We start from the raw sequence: 27,425 nt of genomic DNA on the forward strand, positions 1-27,425 counted from the left end.
GGGGGAACCCCTCCCACCAGCCGGGAGGGGCCTTGCAGCTGTCCCTGACCTGCCTGAGGCAGAGAAAACAGCAAGCATTTCCACCTCCCCAGCCATACCCCATGCACCTGGAGGGAGGGTAGGGGGGTGGTCCCCAGGTGCATGTGTGGGAGTCGAGGCTCTGCACTCCCAGCCCCACCCCTGGCCCACGAACAGGACTGGGCCTGCCCAGGCGAAAAGAGGTCAACAGACTTGTTCAAGGTCACACAGCTGCTGGAGAGCAGGCGGGATGGAAACCCAAATTCCTGAACCTCAGGGGACCTGACCAAGCAGCTGCTTCCCAAGTAGGGAAGACGAGACAAAATGTAAGAATTTTGACAAAAATGATGCTGCCTTTGCTTATTAAGCACCTACTGTGATCAGGCCCTGCTAAGCAGTCACAAACCCAACTTCCCTGCTCTTTGTGAATGTGTACTGAGTGCCCCCTACATCCAGCCCTGGGCAAATCTCTTCATAAATTGTTATTTAATCCTCCCCATGTGGTTTAGAACAGCCATTATCTCCGTTTCACAGATGAGGCAGCTGAGGCCCAGAGAAGTTAAGTCACTCGCCCAAGGTCACAGAGTATGCAAGCAGCTTAAGTAGCAGTTGGAACTCAGGACTGAATTCCAAGCCCATGTTCAGAGGACACCTGACCTTGGTTCAAATCTAGGCTCTGCTATTTAGTAGTTGGGAAATGCCCTACAGTCCAGGGGACGTGCCCAGAGGTAGCCTCCATGCCAGCCAAGATAGCCCCCAGAGGTAGAGGAATAAATAGGTCTGGCGCTGGCCATGGCACACTGGCAGAACTCCAGACACAATATTCCCTGTCCTGGCTGGTAGAGACCCAGCCTGAGAGGTCCGAGTGGTGCTGGAGACCTGCCAAGCCCACCCCACCTCCCCAAACCAAGAGACCTGCCAAGCCCACCCCACCTCCCCAAACCATGCCCCGCCACAGGTGTTCCTGGCTGGCCACTGGCAACCTCTGAAGTCTAATGACCAGCTCATCAAGACAGCAGGACAGGGAATGAGAGCCCAAGGATCCTCCCGCCCCAGCCAGGAGAGTGAGCCTCCAGGGGGAGGCACAGCCCAGATGACCCCACCCTGGTTGGGGGCAGGGAGCGGGGTGGTCTGGGGAGCTGGGGTGTGGGTAGCTTCCTCTTCTGGACTTGCGGATTTGGCTTAAGCAAACCTCCCCTCTCTGGGCCTCAGTTTATCTCAAACACAGTGTGGGTGAAGATGGGGTACTTTAAAAAAGCCTTCGGGAGGGTAAAGAGGGATACAGAGAGAGGGCCAGAGAGACAAATGGGCAGAAGAGCGTAGAGACGGAGTCCAGATAACCAGATGGGCATCAAGATGGGGGCATAGAGGTGGGGGGTAGAGGGGCATAGAGGTGGGGTCTAGAGGGACAGAGGGGCATAGAGGCGGGGGCTAGAGGGGCACAGCGGCAGAAGCCAGAAAGGGAAGAAAGGCAGCCAGTGAGCCAGAAGGGCATAAAGTCCGAGGGGCAGAGGGGCACAGCCAAGACACCAAGACAGGGGATCAGAGAGCTAAAGGGCATAGAGATGGGGGCTAGAGGGCCTCTCAGACTGGAGTCCAGAGAGCCCAAAGGCCAATGGGTAGGGAACCAGAATTAACGAGGGGATGGAAACCGGGGTCCGAAAAAGACAGAAGGGCATAGAAATCGAAGGACTAGAGGAGCCCGAGGGCCAGAGGTTTGCAGACATAGATGAGCAGAGGGTCTGTCTCCTACCTGTCCTCTGCCCCTCCAGCCCCCTGGGCCCTGGCTCACCCAGGCAACGGGTACCGTCCAGGCTGCTGGCATAACCACGGGGACAGGTGCACACGTAGCTCCCGACCGTGTTGGTGCAGTCACCCCCGGAGCAGAGGCCTGGCACGCTGATACACTCGTCCACATCTATGTAGATACATGTCCAGTTAGAGTCCAGCCCCCCACCAGCCTTACCCCACCTCCACCTCCTCCTCCTTGTAGGGGAGCCTGAGCCGCCCAGAGCAGAGAGGAGGTCCCAGCTTGAACCTCTTCCCGTCGCCCACCTTCACACTTGGCGCTGTTCTCACTGAGCTGGTGTCCAGCTGGGCAGCGGCACTCAAAGGAACCCACAGAGTTGACACAGCTGCCCCCCTGGCACAGGCCTGGGATAGCCTGGCACTCATCCACATCTGCAAGGGAATGAGAGGCACGTCAGAGGGAGAAACCAAGGCTGCTGAGGGCTCCCACTCAGCCCTGGCTCCCAGGACCTCGGTCCTCACGCACTGGGCCCCCCACTCACCTTGGCAGGCCCCCGTGTGTATATTGGGGATGAAGCCCCGGCGGCAGGGGTGTGGCTGAGCAGAGCAGAGCTCACATGGGAAGCCCCAGGCCCGGCCCACAGTGGCACAGCAGAGAGCCTTGGTGCAGACGAGGCCTGTCAGCTGGTGCTGGCACCCCTCCAGGCCCACTCGACCAAAGCAGGGCCCTGTCCGGTAGTCTGCAGGGCAGATGGATGTGGGCACCTGGCCTCAGGCTGCCCCCACCCCATAGTCTTCTGCATTTCCAACCCTGCAAGCCCAACTCAGGCCTCTACCTCTCTCGCCTGGACCATGGCAGTAGCCACCTTCTCAGCCTCCCTATACCAACACACCAGGTTTTTTTTCCTGACCACAAGCCTTTACTCATACTGTTCCCCTTCCTTACCTGATGAACTCCTATTCACCCTTCAAAACCCTTTCTCTCCAAAGCATTCTCCAACCAACCTCCAAGAGAGGCCAAGACCTCCAAGCCTACAAAGCCCAGGGCATGTCTGGAGACCCCCACCACTCCCCCAGGCCCACCCTCCCTTCAAGCCCGGGCAGGGACCCATGGATGCCCCGCTGGAGAGCCTCTCTCATCCTCGAGCACACATCTGGCTCTGCCAAATCTCCCAGACCCAGCATCCGCCCAAATGCTCTGAACCCACAACTCTGCATCCCTGACACCCCCTCCCCACCCAGCTTAAGGTGGTCTCATTGGTCCCCCCACCGCCGTGCACGGGCCCAGATGTGACTTCCTGGCTCCATCCTCCAGATGGCTCCAATCAAGGGGCTGGCACTGGACCAAGGGAAGCCCCTTCCAGAAGGAGATGCCAAAGCCAGCCCCCAGGCCTGTATGAAGGAGGGGAGACTCACGACAGTCCTGACCTCCTAAAGCAAAACACAGCCCCCAGAATCTCACCTCAGTCATCCAGTACTCCTGCCTAGGCACCCAACCCTGCCTCTTTCTTGGGCCCCCAGCCACGCTCCAGGCCTCTCCTCTCCCACCCTCTCCACTAACCTTCATTTTCCCTCAGCCATCCCGACTGCTCCCCAAGTCAGCCCGAATTCCAACTCTGTTTTCTTGCCAAATCCAGTTTCCAAATGCTCACTCTCAAACCCAGGTAACCCCCAGCCCCTCCAGCTTCTGATTCATGGCTATACCCTCTCCAACCCGGCTTCAGCCACAGATGGGCCTCCATCCCCAGCAGCACCCTTCACACTGGGGTGAGTCCCAGGGTCCTGCCCATTTTTGCCTTCCTGGGCTCCTTGGACACACAGGGCACTCTGATGGCTCCTACAGCTGCAAAACTTGCCAGCCTGGGCATCCCCAACGCCACCTGCTTTTGTTCACTTTCTCATTCTCAGCTGCTCATGGCCTCCATTTCTCTGGTGGACCCTTAAATCGCCCTTCCTTTTCTTCCCCAAGAACCTCAACTATCCTCTGGGCTTCAGCCCCGTGGATGGGGCAGCCCCAGGCCTGGCTGTCCAGCTGCCTCCTGGGTGACCCACAGGCTCCTCGGCCAACACTGAGCCTCAGGGTCTTCCCCCTCCCTACCCCCGGCTGCACCACCTTCCCTCCAGTTTTCAGAGCAGACCTGGGATTTGTCCCTGCTTCCAATCCTCCCCTTGCCCACCCCACCCCCCAACATCCAACTTCTCACAAAACATTGTTCTTTCCACCGTGTTTGTCTTGGTAGCAGCCTCCCAACAGGTGACCTCCACCCACCTCAGCCCGTGGGATCATTTCAACAGTGAGGATGAAACATGAGGGGGCGTGTCCATCTCATGAACTCCAACTTATCCCTTCTACAGGGAGCCCTCCGTGACTCCCTTCCCTGGAGCACAGTTTCTCTGCCCTTCACAGCAGCAGGGACAGCAGGAAGGAGGTCAGCTGGACCCTCCCAGGGCCTGGCCACGTCTCAGGGGCTGCCAGGAAGCCCTCCTCCCCCCCAAACCCCTGCCCCGCGCACAGCTTGGTACCTTTCTCACACTGAGGCCCCACGAAGCCGTACACACAGGCACAGCGGTTTGGCCCGATGCAGCGGCCCCCGTTGTGGCAGCCGTGGTCACAGACGGCTGTGGAGGAAGTGGGGGGGTGTGGCCTGAGGTCCCCCAGCAGCAGAGAGAGCTGGGGCCCGGGCGAGCCCTCCTTCACGCAGGAATCCCCACAATCCGGCCCAGACCAAGAGATAAGATTGTGACAATGAGTGTGTCCCCTCCAATCCTGGTCCCAGAGGAGTGACCCGTGGGCGGTGTGCAGGTGGCAGCAGAGACCTGACCTCTGGGGTCCCAAGCCCAGGTGTGCGTGATGGGTACTCACGTTGCCCACACACGGTGCCCGTGTAGCCCCTCTGGCACAGGCAGGACTCCCCTCGGCAGCTGCCCCCATTCATGCAGCTCACACTGCACCCTGACCCTGCGGGTGGGGAAGGGGGACACACAGGAAGGCTCCGAGATGCATGTACAAGGCGTGGGGACCAGGTGCGCCCAGCCTGGCTCTGGTCCTTCAGCAAAACCAGCCTGGGCTCCCAGAAGCTTCGAGAAGCCTCTCACCTTCTCTTCCCACCCCTGGGGGGTCACTTTCTTTCTTTATTGTTTTTTAAGCTTATAATTCTTTTTTTCATTTTTTACTTTTTTTTATTGACCTCGCCACGCGGCATGCGGGCATGCGGGATCTTCCCCGACCAGGGATAGAACCCAGGCTCTCTGCGTTGGGAGCGCAGTCTTACCCACTGGACGGCCAGGGAAGTCCTGGGGGGTCACTTCCTGCTCACCTCGGCTCACCCCACAGCTGGGGGCCAGCTTCCCATCAGCACAGGCGCACAGGTTGGGTCGGGAGCAGAAGCCCTCGCCGCAGGCGTGCCTACAGACCGCTGGAGAGTGACAGGCGACTGTCAAGGCCTGGACCCGAATCCTCCGCCATCCCCACCCCATGGGTGCCCCAGGGGTCCAGGCTCTGCTGGAGCCATTGGGAGACAGAGGTGCTCTTTGGGCCAGAAACGCTGAGTAGTAAGGACCGAAGCCGGAGGTGCTGGGGCACTGGCTGTACTGTTGGGGAGGAGGCGAGGGGGCGTCTCCTGGGAGCAGAGCCGGATTCTAGACACATTAGAATGGGGTGCGTGTGGGAGTGGGGAAACAGAGAGATTGAGAGACACACACACACAGAGAAAAAGACAGACACAGAGAGACAGAGACTCAGAGAGAGACCAAGACAGAAAGAGACAGAGACTGAGACAGACAGACGGACCAACAAGCAGACAGATACAGGGAAGTTGTACGACAAAGAAACACGGGCGGGTGGCCCGGGAGCCTGCAGACTGAAGCAAGGGCCATTCCTGTGGCTTAGCCAGACGTCCCAGGCCAAGTCCGCTTTTAAACAAGGCTGGACTTGCTGGCAGTAAGAGAACTGCCCCAGTGTCCCCTGCCTGCACCCCCCACCTCCGGAAGGGAGCGACACTCACGCACAACACACTGGTTCCCACCGGGCAGCGTCCTCCAGCCGGGGCAGCAGTAGGCATGAAATCGGGAGCCACACACATTCGGCCTTCAGGAGAGCAGGCATGGCTGGTGAGCCCCTGCCCAGCTGGACATCCCCTGGGCCTCAATCCCCCCCACCTAGCAGGACAGCCCAGCCCAGCCCACACCCCAGGGGCTTCTCGGCATCCCGGGTACCACACACCCCTGCAAGAAGCCTGGGCTGCCACGCCTGCGCACACGTCCGAGACCTGCAGGCTCCACGGCCCCGTCCCAACGGCCTTGGACACCCACCACGCACGACAGGGCTGTCCAGGCCAGCAAGAGCCGAGCCAAGGGGTCCTGGGCCATGGTGTGGGTGCCGGCCCCTCTCCTTGTCAAGCACAGACCCTCCAGAACCATGATGTGTCCCTCGGAGGCTGCGGAGAGGAAGCAGAGTCAACCTCAGCAAGAAGCCCTTGGCCACGGGGCACCCAGGAGAACCAGAAGCAGTGGGACCGCTGCCGGGATGGAGAAACTGGGGGCTTGTGGGAGCCCGGGGAGGCATCCAAGCCCGACCTGCAAGCAGGTGAACAGTCAGGGGAGGCTTCTCGGAGGAGGTGTGATGTCTCAGAGACGGAGTCATCCAAGAGAAGGGTGTCGGGGCAGACACAGCACACTGAGAGCAGAGGCAAGAAGATCGTGGACTGCTGAGTGGAGGGGAGGGGGTGGCAGGCAGCCAGGGTGTTTCAGGGGTGCACACCTGTGTAACGGGGCTTCTGCTTGTACGTCAAGGGCAATGGAGAGCCCGGAACAAGGGCAGAAATGGGTGTTTGATGGAGTGTGGAAGGACTTGCAGGGGCCCCAGAGGAAGCACACAGTTGAAGAGGCTGGGGCAGGCATCCAGATGAGAGGAAAGGATTCCAGGAGCAGGGGGCACAGGCTGGAACTTCCCAAAGGACAGAACACCCCTCTGCCCAGCAGGGAAGGGACAGCTTTTGTGCCCACTTCACAGAGGCGCAAACAAAGGCCATCACACATTTAGCGAAGGGCTGAGTGGGAGCTGAAGCCCAGGCGGAGGGGAGGGAGGGGAAGTAGATCAAGGGTGCCCTACCCTCCAGGAGGTGGCTGGCTCTCTCCAGGACCTGGAAGGATGGGAGGGAGGCGATGGGGACACGGCCACTCCTGGCAGAGGAGATGACCAGGCAAAGGTTAGGAGGATGGAAGCTGAACCCTCAGGGAACAAAAGGCAGACCAAGTGGCCTTCGTGGGGGGCCCCTTTCAAGTCCCACTTTCCACACCAGGGAGAAGAATTGGGCCTGGGTGTAGAACAGACGGGGAGTCTGCTGTGTGCCCTTGGGTCAGTGGCTGCCCCTCTCTGGGCCTTGGGGTGACATGAGAGTCTGACCAGGTGGTCCCAAGGTCCTCGGAGAAGGAAAAGACCTTTGTCACCTTTGACGGGGAAGCGAGAAAGAATCGGCCCGGCTGGTGAGGAGCACCCCTTTCTTGCTCCCAGGCTGTCCCGGCTGGTCTGCACTCCGAGGACGCCTTCTCTAGGCAGAATTCAGGGCCCACGGGGCCTCCATCTCCGGCCTGGCTTGATCCAACTCCTCCCTCACCCCCCACTTTGCCTCTGAGAACCGCGCCCGGGAGTTTGTGGAATGAATGAGCTGGGGGACGGCGCGCACTGCACGGGGTAACTGGGGGAGGGGGGGCAGGAAGCGAGGAATCCCGGGCTCCGCCGACGAGGAGGGGGCACGCGTCCTCAGAGCCCACCAGCCGTGTTCTCCACCGGGCTGAGCCGGGGACGCAGGCCCGGGAGCCGCGACCACGCTCGGCCCCGCCCTCACCTGCGGGTCAGAGCCCGGCTGTGTCCGCCGCCCGCGCCCGCACCCGGGCCGAGCCTCTCCCGCCCGCGCCAGGTCCCCGCGCCCCACGCCGGCGCCGAGCGTAGCGCGGGGAGGGGAAGGGGCTGGGTCCGGGGCTGCCGGCTGCAAACAAAGGAATCCCCTCCCCCTCCGTCGCCCCGGCCCCCTCCTCCCGCCCTTGCCTTCCCCCGACCCGCTGCTCTCCGGTTTCTCCGCCCGCCGGTGGTCCCGCGCTTCCCCTACCTGCCAGCCGGCGCGCGTGGGGGCAGGCGCGGCGAGCGGACGCGCGGGGCTCGGCGTTGGAGGGCCGGTTTGGCGCGGCGCCGGGGCCCCGGGGCGGGAACGCGAAACCGAGAGGCCGCCCCCGCCGAGTTCCCAGCCCGGAGCTGCCACACGGGGGGAGTCGGGGGCGGGAGGAGTTGGGGGAGGGCGCGTTTGCACCTCTGAAGCTCTCGGGGCGGGGGCCGGGGGCTCCGATGCCGGGCGGAGGGAGGGGCTGGAACTGGGTGAGGGCCTGGGGCTACGGGAGAAACTCCGAGGGGCTGAAGAAGTGGGATGGGGGGCACAGAGCCGTAGGCGTGGGCTGAGACGCGGCGTGGGGAGGCTGGGGGGACCACGTTTTCGCAAAGAAATTGAGTGGTGGTGCCCTGAGATGGGGCTGCGATTTGGGGTGGCCTGGAAGAGAACCAGGCCTGAAAGGTCCCGAGACTCACCTGGAGGCCCACTCCTACGTCCTCCCGAGCCGCCGCCTCCTCTCTCGGGCAAGGAGAATTCCAAGGGTGACTTGGGGAAACTTACCTGGCGCCTGGGGCCTGGATTCTTAACTAGACTGACATCCGGAAGCCCCTAAAAATGTAGGCAAAACGTTGGCCAAAGATGAGTTTTCTAGAGAGGAGGTCCACATTTTTCATCTGATTCTCAAAATGGAGAGTTTAAGAATCCCGAAGTTCTAGACTTTCTGAGCCTCAGTTTCTCCACCTGTCATAGGGGCTGAATTTCAGAATTTCTGCTCCCTAGCTGGAGCTTATATCCAAACAAAAATTTCTAGCCTTCCCCACTACTTTCCCACCTCTGAAAACAGACACCACCAGACCAGTGAGCCTGAATATGGGGATTAGTCAGAAGCTGTTTGTTGGACCTGAGGCTGTTATTCCACTCAGCAAACTCCTATGCATCTGGCAAAGCCCAGTTTAAAAATCCATTCCCCACACCGAAATTGTTAGTTTACCCTATTGAATTCCAAAGCTGATTGGGCTGATCATGCCCCCATCAAAGTACTTGTGGAATGAAATAAATAGCAAATAACAATTTGAGGTGATATTTAGCAGGTGCTTATGTTCCAGACTTGGTGTTAAGAGTTTCATACACATTATCTCATTTAATCACCAAAAAAACTCTACGAGAGAGATAACTTTTATAATCTCCCAATATGGGTCCCAAGAGACAGACCTGGACTCTATGACACTCCTGGGCCAGAGAGAAGGAGGGGGGAAAGAAAGGAGCATTCTTTTTTTTTTTTTTTTTTTTTTTTTTTTTTTTTTTTGGAAATATTAAAACTGTTAATAAGTGGTAAAGCCAGGAAACAAACCCCCGTCCCATGTTTGTTTAATAAAAGACTTCAGGCTTTTTTTTTTTTTTTTTTTACTTATTTATTTTTGGCTGAGTTGGGTCTTTGTTGCTGCGCGTGGGCTTTCACAAGCTGCGGCAAGCGGGGGCTTCTCAGAGGCTACTCTTTGTTACGGTGCCGTGGGCTTCTCACTGTGGTGGCTTCTCTTGTTGTGGAGCATGGGCTCTAGGCACGCGGGCTTCAGCAGCTGTGGCACGCGGGCTCAGTAGTTGTGGCTCTCAGGCTCTAGAGCACAGGCTCAGTATTTGTGGTGCACGGGCTTAGTTGATCCGCAGCATGTGGGATCTTCCCGGACCAGGGCTCAAACCCATTTCCCCTGCCTTGGCAGGCCGATTCTTAACCACTGCGCCACCAGGGAAGCCCAGAAAGGAGCATTCTGCCTGGGAATGGGAGCCTTGAAGGCTCAGTGGAAAAGAGCAAATATGAAAAGTTGGGGGAAAGATAGGCTAATGCCTAGAGACAGGAGAGGATGGAACATGCGCAAATTGAGCAAAACTGGAGCTTTTGGGGAGGGGAGAAAAGGGAAGGCGGGCAAGAGGGAAGCTGGAGGGGTAAGCAGAGGCCAGGAGCCCTCAGTAGTGTCCCCCCACCTCTGAGGGGAGCCATGGTGGGCTTCCAGGAAGAGGAGTCACTCTGAAGGCTGCTCTCTGGGGTCTAGAACTGGGTCTGGGGAGCAGTGAGGGCTCCAGGGCTGGGCTAGGGGTCATGAAGCAGAGCGAAACTTTGGGGACAAGACTCAGGGCATCCTGACTGAGGGAGAGGGGTTTCCGGGGCCAGTGAGGACGGTCAGGAGGGGTGGTGAGGTGTGGGGAGAGTGAGCTAGGAAAGGAACCCCAGGATCAAGTTGACAGAGGTGTGGCATTCCAGCGTGGGAAGGCCCAGGGGCTGTCGTGGATGGGCCAGCTTTCGGGGACACCTGTGTCACCGCTTCTTAGGCTCCTTTGCCAAGGTCCACCCTGGTCTGCTCTTCAGCCACCAAGTGTGCCTTACACGGGCACTGGGATAGGTTCCGGCTGCCCCAGAAGCAGCCCAGCATATGTGTGGAATGTGGGGAGGTATGGTCCCACAGCAGGGACACGGCATGACCAACACTTCGACGGCTAAACCCAGAGGTAGGCTGGTAAATCAGGCAGTGCTTCCTTCTAGAATTCTCCCTACCCGCTCTCCGGAAGCCAGGGGAGAAGGAATCCATCGGGTGTGGCGAGACAGAGGCGGTGTGGAGCTGTTAGAAGTCTCAGTGACACGTGGAAGTTCTCAATGACAGCGGGGAGTGAGTGTTTTTTGCCACTGCACCCTCCTCACTACTGTCACACAACCTTGCCTTCCACTGCCTGAGTCTGTTACACTGGTGTCCTTTACCGTTATGATGCCTCTGTTACATCACACTGTCATGAAGAGACATTTAGGCTCTCACTCCCCCTCCAGCATCCTAGTGCACCCCACACTGTCATAAGTGTAGAGCATTCACACAGTCTCCCTGTCAATATTACATGACCACCAAATTCTTATTACAGGGTCACCTGTCAGTGTCACCCACTGCTGTCGCCCTCTCACTGTCACCCATCCACGGGACACCTTGGTGTTTTCTGATTTGCTCCACTGCCTGGGACATTCATGTTGTCTCCTGTCACCGTTATACCTTTACCTTATTGCTGTGACATTGTCACCCATTAACAGTTGTACCGTCACCCAGAGTGTCAGGATTCTTAAACTGCAAGCAGCAGAAATCGGTCACGGCAGAAAGAGCTGTTGGTCAGGTGCAGAATCCCTGGGAGGCTGGAGACCCAAGCTTGGGAGTTCTGCAGCCAGCAGAGTCACCACCAAACCACCCACAGATCAGGTCCCACCAAGACACCATCCATTCCCTCTCTGCTCCCCGGGCTCAAATGGTGCTTAATGATCCTGGACACGAAACCAGTGCCACCCTCAGCAAAACGGAGTCCAGGGGGCCCCACTTCTCACGCCAGCATCCATCAAAGTTTGGGGCAGAGTTACCTGGCTGGAGGACTGTGGGGGGGCGTATGTCCCCACCTTGCTTCAAGGGGACTGGGAGAATGGGGATCTGGTGTCTTGTTTTGTCATGGGACCCGCCTCGTGAAGGGGGCACTTCTCAGACCCGGGGAAAGATCATCTGAGTCACCTGATGGCCAAGGAGATGGCAAAGGTCCTATATGTTGTGTTGTCCCCGTCTGGTCATCAGTCACTCTTCCTGCCCCACCATCTCCCTACTATCACCCATTACCACGGCAGTGTCTTAATACTGTCATCTCTCACTGCAACACTCTCCTTACTGTCCCTTGTCACCATCATATGGCTGCCCTACCAACATTACACCAATCCCTAGGGTATTTTCTTATTGCCATGTCACCTGTTGCTGTCCTTCTATTCTTTCTCCCCACATCCCCCTGCCCCAACTTTCTGTGCTGTCCTGGAGTCACCTCTTGCAGACAGAACTCAACTGTGTGTGTCCAGGAGCAGAAGATTCCGAAATGCCCCATTAACGTGGGCCTGAGGGAAGGACAGCCAAAGCTGGCACAGCGTGTCCAGGAGCACAGGGCCAGGGCTGAGGACAGAGACACGGCGGGGGGGATGGGAGTGCAGTGTGTGCTGTGTGGGGTACACTGATCCTGCCCAGGCCTGGTGGTCTGGGGACAGAGTTCTCTTTGTCTGAGCACAGAAAGCAGCTGGGCTCAGGGAGGATGGAGCACATGGCCGGGTGTTTTGGCCGGATGCCTGGGAATGAGGCTGGGGAGGTGGCCGGTCCTGGAGTTCCCAGGAAGGTCAGGGGCAGCCTGGGAGGGGCAGAGACAGCAGCTGAACCCTGAGGGCTTCCCCATCTGGTTCTCCAGGAATGACAGCTCCCCCCCTCACAACCATTCTCACAATAGACCCCTGAGGCAGGCTCTGCTATCCCCATTACACGGATGGGAAAACGGAGGCACAGAGCCCCCAGTCATTCACCCTGTCCCCAGAGCCAGTAAAGATCACAGGCAGAACTGAATCCAGGTCACAAAGCCCCAAACCTCAATCTCCTGGGCAGAGGGAGGCAGCAGAATCCTGTGTCTCTTTGATACACAAACATATATTTTCTCTTTAACAATGAACACAAATGTTAACCCCCATATGCATTGTTCCATCCTTCCTTTTTTTCTTTTTGTAAACATTTATTTTACTTGTCAACCAAATAAGTGCCTCTTAACGATTATCATTTTTATTGTATTTTAAATTATATATGTATGTATATATTTTTTAATTTTTTAAAATACTTTTTTGATGTGGACCATTTTAAAAGGCTTTATTGAATTTGTTACAGTATTGCTTCTGTTTTATGTTTTTTGGTGTTTTGACCATGAGGGATGTGGGATCTTAGCTCCCCGACCAGGGATCGAACCCACACCCCCTGCACTGGAAGGCGAAGTCTCAACCACTGGACCGCGAGGGAAGTCCCTATCTATTTATTTATTTATTTATTTTAGGGACCGGGATAAAATTTATTTTTTATTTTTTTAACTTACCTTGAATTTATTTTTTTAATTTAAGTATAGTTGATTTACATTATAGTGTTAGTTTCAGGTGTATAGCACAGTGGTTCAATTATACATATATATCCTTTTTAAAAAATTTTTTGTTGAAATATCGTTGATTTACAATTTCAGGTGTACAGCAAAGTGAGTCACATATGTATATATATACACATATACTTTTTTTTTACATTCTCTTCCATTATAGGTTATTACAAGATATTAAGTGTAGTTCCCTGTGCTATACAGTAGGTCCTTGTTGGTTATCTATTTTATATATAGTCGTGTGTATATTTTAATCCCACATTCCTAATATATCCCTCTCCCCCTTCCCTTTTGGTAACCATAAATCTGTTTTCTATGTCTGTGAGTCTATTTCTGTTTTGTAAGTTCACTTGTATCATTTTTTAGATTCCACATATAAGCGATATCATGATATTTGTCTTTGGCTTACTTCACTTAGTATGATCATCTCTAGGTCCATCCATGTTGCTGCAAATAGCATTATTTCACTCTTTTTCATGGCTGAGTAGTATTCCATTGTATATATGTACCACATGTTCTTTTTTTTTTTTTGCGGTACACGGGCCTCTCACTGTTGTGGCCTCTCCCATTGCGGAGCATAGGCTCCAGACACACAGGCTCAGCGGCCATGGCTCATGGGCCCAGCTGCTCTGCAGCATGTGGGATCTTCTTGGACCGGGGCACAAACCCGTGTCCCCTGCATCGGCTGGCAGACTCTCAACCACTGCACCACCAGGGAAGCCCTCACATCTTCTTTATCCATTCATCTGTTGATGGACATTTAGTTTGCTTCTGTGTCTTGGCTATTTTAAATAATGTTGCAATGAATATTGGGGTGCATGTATCTTTCCTATTGTTTTTTAAATTAAGGTAAAAATTTACATAACATAAAATTAACCAAAGTCCACAATTAGTGGTGTGCAACCATCACCTCTATCTAGTTCCAAGATATTTTCATCACCCCAAAGCGAAATCAAGTACCCATTATCCCCTCCCCCCAGCCCCTGGCAACCAATAATCTACTTTCTGTCTCTATGGCTCTGCCTATTCTGGATTTTTCATATCAATGAAATCACACAATATGTAACCTTTCAATCTAGCTTTTTTTACTATTAATAATGATTTTGAGGTTCATCCATGCTGTGGCATGTATAGGAATTTCCTTCCTTTTTATGGCTGAATAATATTCCACTGTATAGATGGACCATAGTTTGTGTATCCATTCACCAGCTGACACACATTTGGGTTGTTTCCAACTTTTGGCTCTTGTGAATAATCTGCTATGAATGTACATGCTCTTTTCACTTATTAAGACATTTCGGTACTGCTTCTGTGTCAGTTCTGAGATAACTTGCTCCTTCTTTTTTATGTCTACAGAGTACTCTTTGTGGGCTGAACTGTGATTTATTTACCTAGTTGCCTGCTGATGGACTTACAGGTGCTAGACCTTTGGTCATTTCAAACAGTGCTTCCGGAAATAGCCTGGTACGGGAGTCATCCTACACTAGACATCATGCAGGGTTTCTAGAACTCTTTTTGTTATGGACAATGTCAAGCATATACAAAAGTAGAGTGAATATATAGACAGTGTGATGAGCTTCCATGGCACCATCATTCAGCTTCAATACTTATCAATATATGGTCACCCTTGTCCCCTCCCACCCAGCCAGCCTGTCCAGTGAAGGAACAAGGGACAGAGCAGAGAAGCATGCGTAATGACAACTCTCGGCAGGAGCCTGAGGTGCACAGGGGACCACTTGTCCCCCGTGATCCCTCTGAAGCCAGAGTGATGGGGAGGATGGGAACAGCACATCCACAAGAGCATGCAGGGAGCTCTAGGGAAGGACTAAGAATCCTCTAGGCGTGGCAGATGTGACTTAGCCATCATGTGGTCGAGTGGTTACTCAGCCCAGGGCAAGGGAGGATGGCCATTGCTGACAACAAAAGTGCTGGCCTGGAGGAGAGATGGAAGAAACGCTGGTCATAAAAAACACTTGGAGATGGCCAACAAGCACATGAAAAGGTGTTCAACATCGCTAAATACTAGAGAAATGCAAATCAAAACTACAATGAGGTACCACCTCACACTGGTCAGAATGGCCATCATTAAAAAATCTACAGAGAAGGGGCTTCCCTGGTGGCTCAGTGCTTGAGGGTCCGCCTGCCGATGCAGGAGACGCGGGTTCGTGCCCCGTTTCGGGAGGATCCCGCATGCCGCGGAGCGGCTGGGCCCGTGAGCCGTGGCCGCTGGGCCTGCGCGTCCGGAGCCTGTTCTCCGCAGCGGGAGAGGCCACAACGGTGAGAGGCCCGCATAACGCAAGAAAAAAAAAATAAAATAAAATAAAAAAAAAATAAAATAAAATAAAATATGACACAAATGAACTTATCCACAAAACAGAAAGAGACTCATAGACATAGAGAACAGACTTGTGGTTTCCAAGGTGGTGGGAGGAGGGATGGAGTGGGAACTTGGGATTAGCAGAAGCAAACTATTATATATAGAATGGATAAACAACGAGGTCCCACTTATAGCACAGGGAACTATATTCAATTTCCTGTGATTAAACCATAATGGAAAAGAAAACTTTTTAAAAAAGAATGTTTATATATGTATAACTGAATCACTTTGATATATTGCAGAAATTAACACAACATTTTAAATCAACTATACTGCAATTAAAAAATAAATTAAAAAAAGGGCACTTGGATGTCCAAGGCAGGAGCTCCCAAGTGGGAGGGCTTCCTGACACTCTAGAAAGAGAGATTGGAAGTGACAGAGGGGACAGAGCCACAGAACCACAATGGGCAAACATTTCCTGAGCTGAAGACAGGCTTGTGTCTCTGAAGGAAAGGGCTCCTGACTCTCAGACTCCCCCCATTACGCACCCCCGAGAAGAGACACATGCCTACCACATCTGGAATGTCATGAATTGGAAAACCAAGAGGGAATCCAAGGACAGCGTTCTCATCTAGAACCACCAGAAGCCAGAAGACAACAGAAAACTACTCTGTACTTTTGAGAGGCTTTTTAACTGTGATGCCAGTGAGATGCTGCCTCGTATCCACCAGGATGACTATTATAAAAAATAAATTAAATTAAAAACAGACAATAACCAGTGTTGCTGAGGATGAGGAGAAACTGGAAGCCTTGCGCATTGCTGGTGGGAATGCAAAATGGTGCAACTGCTGTGGAAAACAGCATGGTGTTTCCATGAAAAGTTAAACCAAGAACTACCATATGATCCTGTAATTCCACTTCTGGGGACCTACCCAAAAGAAGTGAAATCAGGGTCTGGAAAAGATATTTGCACACTTATGTTCATAGCAGCATGATTCACACTAGCCAAAAGGTGGAAACAACCCAAGTGTCTATCAAAGGATGAATAGATACACAAAATGTGGTCGATCCATACAATGGAATAGTATTCAGCCTTATTTTTATTCAAGAACAGAGAAATATTTGTGTGATTATTACACAACTACCCTCTAGAAAGATTTTATGTTAGTTTCCTAGGACCGCCATAACAAAGTACCATAAACTGGGTGACTTAGAACAATGGAAATGTTTTATCTCCCAGTTCTGGAGGCCAGAAGTGTGAAATCAAGGTATCAATAGAGTTGGTTCCTTCTGAGGGATGAGAGAGAAGGATCTGTTCCAGGTCTCTCTCTAGCTTTTGGTAGCCTCAGGCTTCCCTTGACTTGTAGATGGCTGTCTTCTTCCTGTGTATCTCCATAATATCTTCCCTCTGTGGTCTCCGTATTTAGCATGTCTCTTTGTTATCTGTATTTTTCATGCTTTGATACCCGAGGCCTTGCTGACTCAGGGACTGCCCCTCCCAGGACTAATTCCTAGGCTCACCTGCCAGTGTGCCTTTCAAATGCAAACCAACCAATCCAGAGCCCACACGCTGAACCACCTCCTTTATCAAGTTCTCCCCCACCATAATCACCCCAGGGCCAGGTGCCAGACAGCTAGAGCCAGTCCCTATGCCCAGAGCTTGCTGAAATAATTCAAATTGGCCAATCCCAAGTGTGCTTACCCTGCATTGCCTGGCCTTTCCCCGGGAAACCACAATAAAAGGCTTTTTCCCATCTTTCCCCCTTGCTCCATAGGCCTCCTGACCAACCCTGGTGCTTCTCCGTGTGGCCCTGCATGGCATACTGTGCCCCCTCCTTTTAGGAACTGTAACAACGTACCTTTTCACTGGCAGTTGTCTCCTGATCTGTTGGCTTTGTCATACCTGCAGATTAAGACCTGCACTTTAAAACAGTCTCTGCATCCTAATTTCTCTCTTCTTATAAATACACCAGTCATATTGGTTTAAGACATACCCTAATGACCTCATTTTAACTTGATTGCCTCTGTAAAGACGCTATTTCCAAACACAGTCACATTCTTTGTTAGGGTTATGACTTCCTTTGGGGGTTAGGACTTCAATATGTCTTTTTGGAGGAAGGGATGCAATTCAAACCATAGTTGGTTCTATCAGTTAACACTCACCCGAACCCCTGAGAGAAACTGTTTGCCTGTTAACTGACACCAGGTGTGACACAAGAGTGTTTACGATCCCTCCGCATCCAGTGTGTCCTGAACCCTCCAGATTCCAATCTGGGGCAGCACACCAGCAGAGCCCATGTGGGCTTGCCGAGTTGAGGTCACCAAAGTGTATAAGCAGCTTGTGCCTGCTGAGGACCTGTTTCATTTCATCTGGAGGAGGCTGAGAAGGTGACCCCCTTCTCAGGGGACCCTAGGACCACACTGTCAGGGACCTCGCCTGGGGACAGAGTCAGACACAAGGCATGGGCTCAGGGAGTACAGTGGGGGAGGTGGGTCAACCATTCCAGGTCAAAGTGTGGAGGCCACATTTGAAGAGATATTTGCACACCCATGCTGAAAACAGCATGATTCACAACAGCTAAGATGTAGAGGCAGCCCCAGTGTCCATTGACAGATGAATGGATAAACTAAATGTGGTATCCATATGATGGAATATTTTTAAAAATTTTTAATTAAAGTATAGTTGATTTACAATGTTGTGTTAGTTTCAGGTGTACAGCAAAGTGACTCAGATATATATCTATATATGTATATAGATATATGTATATATGTATATATCTATATATATCTATATATGTATATATATGTATATATGTATCTATATATGTATGTATCTATATATGTATATATCTATATATATATATGTATGTATATACATATATAGATATTTTTTTTCAGATTCTTTTCCCTTATAGGTTATTACAAAATACTGAGTATAGTTCTCTGTGCTATACAGTAGGTCCTTCCATATAGTAGTGTGTATATGCTAATCCCAAACTCCTTTCCCCACTTTCCCTTTGGTAACCATAAGTCTGTTTTCTAAGTCTGTGAGTCTATTTCTGGTTTGTAAATAAGTTCATCTGTATCTTTTTTTTTTTTTTAGATTCTGCATATAAATGATATCATATGTTATTTGTCTTTCTCTGTCTGACTTACTTCACTTAGTATGACAATCTCTAGGTCCATCCGTGTTGCTGCTGATGGCTTTATTTCATTCTTTTTGATGGCTGAGTAGTATTTCATTGTACATACATATGTGTCACATCTTCTTTATCCAATCATCTGTCAATGGACATTTAGGTCGCTTCCATGTCTTGGCTATTGTGAATAGTGCTGCAATGAACATTGGGGTGCATGTATCTTTTTGAATTAGAGTTTTCCCCCAATATATGCCCAGGAATGGGATTGCTGGATCATATGGTAGCTCTACTTTTAGGTTTGTTTTGTTTTCTTTTCTATTTTGGTAGCACCATGGGGCATGCAGGATCTTAGTTGCCCAACCATGGATGGAACCTGCACCCCATGTGGTGGAAGCATGGAGTCTTAACCACTGGACCACCAGGGAAGTCCCTATTTTTAGTTTTTTAAGGAACCTCCACACTGTTCTCCATAGTGGCTGCGCCAATTTATATTCCCACCCACAGTGTAGGAGGGTTCCTTTTTCTCCCACCTGCTCCAGCTCCATATGATGAAATATTATTCAGCCTTGAAAAGGAAGAGAGGGCTTCCTTGGTGGCACAGTGGTTAAGAATCTGCCTGCCAGTGCAGGGGACACAGGTTCAAGCTCTGCTCCAGGAAGATTCCACATGCCACGGAGCGCTAAGCCCATGTGCCACAACTACTGAGCCCTTGAGCCACAACTACTGAAGCCCGCGTGCCTAGAGCCCCTGCTCCACAACAAGAGAAGCCACTGCAGTGAGAAGCCCATGCACCGCAACAAAGACCCAATGCAACCAAAAATAAATAAATAAAATAAATAATTTTTTTTAAAAAAAAGGAAGGGAATTCTGACACCTGCTGCAACATGATGAACCACGAGGACATGATGCTCAGTGAAATAAGCCAGACACAGAAGGACAAATACTGTATGGTCCCACTCACATGAGGTCCCTAGAGGAGTCAAATCCACAGAGACAGGAAGTAGAGGGTGGGGGCCAGGGGCTGGGGGAGGGGGGGGGGAGTCAGTGTTTCATGGGGACAGTGTTTCAGTTTGGGAAGATAAGAAAGTTCTGGAAATGGATGGTAAGGATGGTTCCCCAACAATGTAAATGTACTTAATAGCACTAAACTGCACACTTAAAAATGCTTAAGCAGGGCTTCCCTGGTGGCTCAGTGGTTGAGAGTCCGCCTGCCGATGCAGGGGACACAGGTTCGTGCCTCGGTCCGGGAAGATCCCACATGCCGCGGAGCGGCTGGGCCCGTGAGCCTTGGCCGCTGAGCCTGCGCGTCCGGAACCTGTGCTCCGCAACGGGAGACGCCGCAACAGTGAGAGGCCCGCGTACCGCAAAAAAAAACCCATACAAAAAAAAAAAAAAAAAAAAAGCTTAAGCAATCATTCCACAATGTGTACGTATATCAAAACATCACACAGTCCACTTATAATCAATACAATTATACTTGTCAATCATTCCTCAATAAAGTGGGAATATTTTAAAAAATAATTTCAATAATGATTAGGATGGTAAAATATTTTAAATTTATTTTATTGAAGTATAGTTGATTCACAATGTTGTGTTAATTTATGCTGTACAACAAAGTGACCCAGTTATGCATATACATATATATATATATATATATATTCTTTTTCGTATTCTTTTCCATTGTGGTTTATCACAGGATATTGAATAATTGAATAGAGTTCCCTGTGCTGTACTGTAGAACCTTGTTGTTTATTGTTCTATATATGATAGTTTGCATTTGCTAATAGGATGGTAAGTTTTATGTTATGTGTATCTTACACAATTTTTGAAAAAAATATGGAGGCCACAGTCTCACTGCTGAGCTCATCCAAGCTCGGCCTTTTGGCAAAATTCCTTCTCTACCTTCGGCCTCTGTCTCTGAAGGTGTGGGGCTGGGTGATTCTGATTCCTCTGCCATCATTGTTCACCGGGGCAGCTCCAGAAACATGATATCATGTTAGTTTCATTGAGGGCTCAGTTTTTCTTGGTTTTTGTTTTCTCTCTTGATGGAGAGAAGTCTGGATGTTTAAGCAGCTGTAGGATGAATAATTGCCGGCGGCCATTTCATTTCACAAGTCATGCATTTCCTGTACCTCTGACGATTCTGTCACATTTCTAAAGTCACAATCCTCTCTCTGTCACTAGAGAGGGCAGACCTGGCCACTGATTTCTGGGAGACAATTAGGGCAGCAGCGCTGGTTGTGTCCGAAACACGGGGCTTTGAACTTGAGGCAACGGTCATGCGGCATCTGTCAGATGCCTTCTGCCCTCTGATCGGCTGGAAACTTCCTCCCAGGTTGGAGGGTATATGAGCTTCCCATGGCCGCTGTAACAAATTACCACACACACACAAAAAAAATAACGCCAATTTTCAGACTTCCTTGGTGGCACAGTGGTTAAGAATCTGCCTGCCAATGCAGAGAACTTGGGTTCGAGCCCTAGGCTGCAAGGATCCCACATGCCCCGGAGCAACTAAGCCCGTGTGCCACAACTACTGAGTCTGTGTGCCACAACTACTGAAGCCCACACGCCTAGAGCCCGTGCTCTGCAAAAACAGAAGCCACAACAATGAGAAGCCTGTGCACTGCAACGAACAGTAGCCCCTGCTTGCTGCAAATAGAGAACGCCCGCTCAGCAACAAAGACCCAATGCAGCCAAAAATTAATTAATTAATTAATTATTTTTTAAATGCCAATTTTCTATCTTACAGTTCTGGAGGTCAGAATCTGAAATGGCTTTCACTGGGCTAACATCAAGGCACCCTCAGGGCTGCAGTCCTTCCGGAGGCTCTGGGGAGAGTTTGTTTCCTGGCCTTTTCCAGCTCCTGGAAGCCACCTGCATTCCTTGGACCGTGGCCCTTTCCTCCATCTTCAAAGGCCACAGTGTAGCATCCTCTTATCTCTCTCTGACCCTCCTGCCTCCCTTTTTTTTTTTTTTTTTTTTTTTTTGCGGTACGCGGGCCTCTCACTGTTGTGGCCCTTCCCGTTGCGGAGCACAGGCTCCGGACGCGCAGGCTCAGCGGCCATGGCTCACGGGCCCAGCCGCTCCGCGGCATGTGGGATCTTCCCGGACCGGGGCACAAACCCGTGTCCCCTGCATCGGCAGGCGGACTCTCAACCAATGCGCCACCAGGGAAGCCCCTGCCTCCCTCTTTTAAGGACCTTTGTGATTCCACTGGGCACACCCATGTAACACAGGAGCATCTCCCCTTCTGCATATCCATAACTTAATCCTGTCTGCAAATATGTTTCCATGTTGGCTACCATCTTTCACAGGTCCTGGAGATTAGGATGTGGACATCTTTGGGATGCTCTGTGTAGCCTGCCACAGAGTTTTCCTGATGGAGAAGAAACCTCGTCAGCTCCGCAAGAATAAACAAGATATCGAGTCTGAGCTCTCAACCTCCAGATCTTCTTTTCTTCATCTTCCAAATAGGAAAGAAAATCTCTCTTTTGGTGATTTTCTGGGGAAAATCAAGTGGGATCAAGCTGATAGAAATGGGCAGTGGCCACATGGTGGTCCAAGACCCAAGCGCCCAGTGACCTAGGCCTGAGGGCATCCTCCATTTCTGTAACAACCATTTACGGATCACCTACTGCATACCAGGCACAGGGGGGGATAGGAAGGAAGCAGAAACAGCTTCAGGCCCTACCGTCCTGCAGTTTATCAGAATCTGGGGAATGTTCACGCAACCATTTATTGAGTGCCTGCTGTATACCAGGCATTGTTCTAGGTGCTGGGGGGACACAGTCGCAAACAAAGCAAAGATCCCTGGAACTCACATTCCAGTGGTAGTAAGTGCCATGGAAGCGAGGTACTGGTGCCCCAGGGCCTGACTTTGGCCAAGGATCAGGGGAGGCTTCTCCAAGGCAGTAACACTTGCTCTGAGATTGGCCAGATAAGGAGGAGTTAAAAGTGAGGGAGGGCTTCCCTGGTGGCTCAGTGGTTAAGAATCCGCCTGCCAATGCAGGGGACATGGGTTCAAGCCCTGCTCCGGGAATATCCCACGCGCCACAGAGCAATTAAGCCAGTGCGCCACAGCTACTGAGCCTGTGCGCCACAGCTACTGAATCCCGTGTGCCTAGAGCTTGTGCTCCACGACAAGAGAAGCCACCGCAGTGAGAAGCCCACGCACTGCAACGAAGAATAGCCACCACTGACCGCAACTAGAGAAAGCCCATGCGCGCAGCAACAAAGACCCAATGCGGCCAAAAATAAATAAAAATAAAATAAATTTTGAAAAAATACTGAGGGAAAGGAAGGGAAGAGCATCCCAAGGATAGGGAACGGCATGTGCAAAGGCCCTGTGTGAATTGCGTGGCTGGAGCACCAGGAACTAAGGGAGAGGGGAATGAGAGGTGAGGCTGAGAGAATCTACGGGGATTTTCTTGCTATTTTAAAATCAACAGGGAGTCATCGAAGGTTTTCATGCAGGGAGGTGGTTGCAAGTGGGTTCTGCAAAGATTGGGGTCACTGGGCCAGGTATGGCTTAGTCCTGCTGGGAGAGGAAGGACCTGGGTACCCACCCCCAGCCCCACCGTCTGAACCCATCTCTCTGGGGCTCTGGCCTAGTCTGTCTCCCGATGGACCCATCCACCCCCCAGCTGCTGTCAGAGTCTCTACCCCAAGCCTCAAGGATACCACTGGTTCAGTCAACATCTATTAAACACCCACTGTGTGCCAGGAGCTTTACATTTGTTATCACATTGAGTTCCACCGGTAATCCTACCAGGAAGGTGTGAAGTCCAAGATCAAACGTGAAGACCGAGGCCCAAGGAGGCAGTTGGTTAAGTGCAGACTGTTGGTCCCAGAAGCTCAAGCACCACTGACTCTCAGAAGACACCCACGATCCAGGGTAGCCCCTAGGTCCTCAGTGAACATTCACTGAATCAATCAATGGATGAGTGAATGAATGAATGGTGGGCAAGTCCACTGTGGCTGGGGGGAAGGAGTGGAAAACATCCTCTCCTTTGGAGAGAGGTGAGTTGGACTCAGATTGAGAGGGGCCTTGCAAGCTAAACCTGGGAGTGTGGCCGTGACCTGGTGGCAGCAGGGAGCCATAGAGGGTTCTAGGCAGGGAGCCACACAATCTGATTGATGTTTGAGTTGGACCAGATTGCCAAGAAGGGTGGAGTTAATGGGACCTGCTACTAGGGGGCACTCAAGTCTTCCTATAGATTGTCTTCAGAGCTGTACTGTCCAGATGGTGGCCGCTGGCCACAGGGAGTGGTTGTGTACTTGAAACATGGCCAGTCCGAATGGAGATTTAAGTTTAAAATACACACAGGATTCTGAAGACTTCATAAGAGAAAAAGAATGTCACATGCCTCACTGATGCTTTTAAAAATATCAATGATGTTGGTGATATTTGGGGCACATTGGGCAAAAAAAATTATTAAATTTCGTCTGTTTCTTTTTTACTTTTTTGTAATGTGGTTAAGATTGTGCACATGGGTCGCATTTATATTTCTATTGAACGGAACTGGTTTAGAGAAAACAGTTACCGTTTTCAACAGTTGCCAGGGGGCAAACTACCCTCTCTTTTCCTCTTATTTTCTCTTATATTGGACATCCTTCAAGGTAACCATCCTACAGTGTTTTCTACCAGGTTATTCTTCCTGCTCATTGACTAAAAGTACATAATACTGGGACTTCCCTAGCGGTCCAGTGGTTAAGACTCCGTGCTTCCACTGCAGCGGGCATGGGTTCCATCCCTGGCTGGGGAGCTAAGATCCCACATGCTGCATGGCATGACCACAAAATAATAATACATAATATAATAATACATAATATTATTATATAATAATAATAATACATAAAATAATAATCATTATTATATAATAATAATTATATAATAGTACATAATAAATAGACCAAAAATAGAGAGTGAGGGTTATTGTTTTATAAATTGGAATCATATTGGATACACTATTTTTTACCCAGGGTATCTTATGGAAACTGCTCAGACCACCTGCTAAGGTCCTAATTCACTCTTTGTAATTGTTTGATAATCTCCCATGGTGTGGATGAACCATAATTTGTTCAACCACATTCCGATTAACTGGTTTTCACTTGCTTTATAGGTTTTATTCCCTCTGCTACCTAAAAGAAAAAAAAAAAAGCACTGCAATAGATATTTTTATACCTATGTCCATATGTGCTGATTATTTTATTTCTAAAGGAAAGAGTTCTAGGAATGATATTGCTGGGTGAAAGGCTTATGTATTTTTTTTTTTTTTTAGTAAATTTATTTATTTATTTATTTATTTTTGGCTGCGTTGTGTCTTTGTTGCTGCGCATGGGCTTTCACTAGTTGCGAGAGCAGGGGCTACTCTTCGTTGCGGTGCGCGGGCTTCTCATTGCAGTGGCTTCTCTTTGTGGCGGAGCACGGGCTCTAGATGTGCGGACTTCAGTAGTTGTGGCTCGCAGGCTCAGTAGTTGTGGCTCGCGGGCTCTAGAGCGCAGGCTCAGTAGTTGTGGCGCACGGTCTTAGTTGCTCCGTGGAATGTGGGATCTTCCCAGACCAGGGCTCGAATCTGTGTCCTCTGCAATGGCAGGCGGATTCTCTTTTTTTTAAATAAATTTATTTATTTATTTTTGGCTGCGTTGGGTCTTCATTGCTGCACGCGGGCTTTCTCTAGTTGTGGCGAGAGGAGGCTACTCTTTGTTGTGGTGTGCGGGCTTCTCATTGCGGTGGCTTCTCTTGTTGCAGAGCACAGGCTCTAGAGCTTAGGCTCAGTTGTTGTGGCACATGGGCTTAGTTACTCTGCGGCATGTGGGATCTTCCTGGACCAGGACTCAGACCTGTGTCCCCTGCATTGGCAGGCGGATTCTTAACCACTGCGCCACCAGGAAAGTCCCAGGTTTTTGTATTTTAAATTTTAATAGATTTTGTCAGGCTGTAGATATCAATGAACTGAATCTAAAATTTCTATGGAAAGGCAAAAACCTAGAAGAGCCAGCACAATACTGAAGAACAAAGTTGGAGGACGGACACTACCCAATGTCAGGACTTTCTATAAAGCTACAGTAATCAAGACAGCGTGGAACTGGCAAAAGAATAAACACACAGATCAATGAAACAGAATAGAGAGCCCAGAAATAGACCCACACAAATATAGTCAATAGATCTTTGACAAAGGAACACAGGCAATCTAACGGAGAAAGGACAGTTTTTTCGATAGATGGTGCTGGAATAATTGGATGTCCATATGCCAAAAAAAAAAAAAGAGAGAGAGAGAGAGAGAGAGAGAATCTAGACACAGACCTTACACCTTTCACAAAAATGAACTCAAAATGCATCGTAATGAGTTACATTGAATAGGCAAATTCACAGAGACAAAAAGTTGAATAGCGGTTACTAGAAGCTGCGGGAATGTGGTATAGGAAGTTATCATTTAATGGGTACCATTTCCGTTTGGGATGATGAAAAGTTCCTGAAATAGTGGTATGACTGCACAACATTGTGACTGTAGTTAATGCCGCCAAATCATACACTTAAAAATGGTTAAAATGGTACACTGTGTATTATGTATATTTTACCCCCAGCCCACACACATAGAATCATAGACCTGGATGTAAAACACAAAACTATAAAACTTCTAGAAGGAAACAGGAAAAAATCTAGGTGATCTTGGGTTTGGCAATGGGTTTTTAGATACAACATCAAAAGCATAATCCATGGGAAAAAAATTGATGTTGAACTTTAGTAAAATTAAAAACTTTTGCTCTGCAAAAGATGCTATTAAGAGAATGAAAAGACAAGTTGTAGACTAGAAGAAAATACTACAAAACATATCTGAAAAAGGATTTGTATCCAAAATAGCTGTTGCCAGGGCAAAGTGTTTAAACCCTTTCGGAGAGCACATTCCTGCCAGCCATGCCCGAGAACACTTTTTGCCACAGTCTCACCAGAAATGAGTGTTATCACTTTTCAAAATTTTTGCCAGTTTGAGAAAGTGGCATCTCACCATTGTCTCAATTTGCATGTCCTGACCCCCGGCCCATCTGAGCATCTTTTCATCTGATTTTGGTGACTTGGATTTGCTTTTTTGTGTACTGCTTATTCATATTGTTTAAACTTTATTTCCTTTTAGATTTTCTTCTCAGTTTGTACATGCTCTTTGTTAGCTGAATTATTGATTTCAAAATTTTGTGGTATCTTTTGTCATCCAGAGTTTCCAGTCTTGTCTAGGGAAGTCTCTTTTGTCCTCAGATCATATATATAGCTACTTAGATTTCCTAACCATGTTCTTACTTTTTGTATTTGGGTACTGAATCTATCTGGAACATATTTTATCGATATTGACCCATCAAAGAAATGTTATGTCTTTCCATTACTTCAGATCTTGACTTATCTTCTTTAATGAGATTTTATGATTTTTTTATACAGTATCATATATACTAAATATAGTACAATATTTACTGTTGATTTTAGGGTAATTGCTTTTATTATATTTAAGCAATTTCTTTTTTTTTTTAATTTTACTTCACTTTCACTAAAAAAGACTGCTGGATTTTATCAAATGTTTCTTAGTACACATTAATAGGATCTTGTGGGTTTTCTTGTTTAATTTGATAGAGTGCTTTTTATTGGAACTCTCTGGAATTCTGGAGATAAAGCTGACTATATCAGACTGTGGCTTCTCTTTTGGACAAATGACAATGTTTGATAACATTTAGAATTTTTCTATGTTCTTAGGTGACATTGATCTCTATTTTTCCATCCTGTCATCGTTTTGGAACTGAAGCTGTGAAATGAATTCATAAAATGAGGTCATAGATTTACTGGGTGAGTTTTCTGTATTTTTCTATGGAATAGTTTGAATAATTTGGATTATGATTATTTAGTTTAGAGAAACTTTCTTAATATAGTTCTTTAATCACCTTCCTAATATCTTTTATGTTCATTGACCAAACAGATGTTCCACTTGGGCCAGTGATCAGAATGTGCATTTTTCTCAGAAATCATTGATTTCCTCTAGGTTTTCCAGAAAGCTGCCTGAGAGGCATGTAGAATTCTCTTATTTGACTGTTTGCATCTATGCTGACACCTTATCTCCTTAGAGGTCCCCAATCGTGTTTATTACCTCCCCCCACCCCACC

At 49.8% G+C, this 27,425-nt stretch overlaps 1 protein-coding gene across 1 annotated transcript in view; it reads right to left on the minus strand.

Moving 5' to 3' along the window:
* Nucleotides 1-27,425, minus strand: part of FBN3 (fibrillin 3) — an 89,869-nt gene that overhangs the window by 54,691 nt on the left and 7,753 nt on the right. Inside the window, exons 2-12 of the mRNA XM_007460750.1 lie at nt 7,875-8,151; nt 7,614-7,754; nt 6,878-6,948; nt 5,990-6,203; nt 5,772-5,854; nt 5,085-5,183; nt 4,631-4,726; nt 4,291-4,386; nt 2,310-2,507; nt 2,074-2,199; nt 1,811-1,936 (exon numbers count right to left, since the gene is read on the minus strand). Of these exons, the coding sequence (XP_007460812.1) occupies nt 1,811-1,936; nt 2,074-2,199; nt 2,310-2,507; nt 4,291-4,386; nt 4,631-4,726; nt 5,085-5,183; nt 5,772-5,854; nt 5,990-6,203; nt 6,878-6,948; nt 7,614-7,754; nt 7,875-8,151 (1,527 nt within the window). The remainder of the gene's footprint in view (nt 1-1,810; nt 1,937-2,073; nt 2,200-2,309; nt 2,508-4,290; nt 4,387-4,630; nt 4,727-5,084; nt 5,184-5,771; nt 5,855-5,989; nt 6,204-6,877; nt 6,949-7,613; nt 7,755-7,874; nt 8,152-27,425) is intronic.

This window comes from Lipotes vexillifer, unplaced genomic scaffold (genome assembly GCF_000442215.2).
Source record: "Lipotes vexillifer unplaced genomic scaffold, Lipotes_vexillifer_v1.1 scaffold1011, whole genome shotgun sequence".
NCBI lineage: Eukaryota > Metazoa > Chordata > Mammalia > Artiodactyla > Lipotidae > Lipotes > Lipotes vexillifer.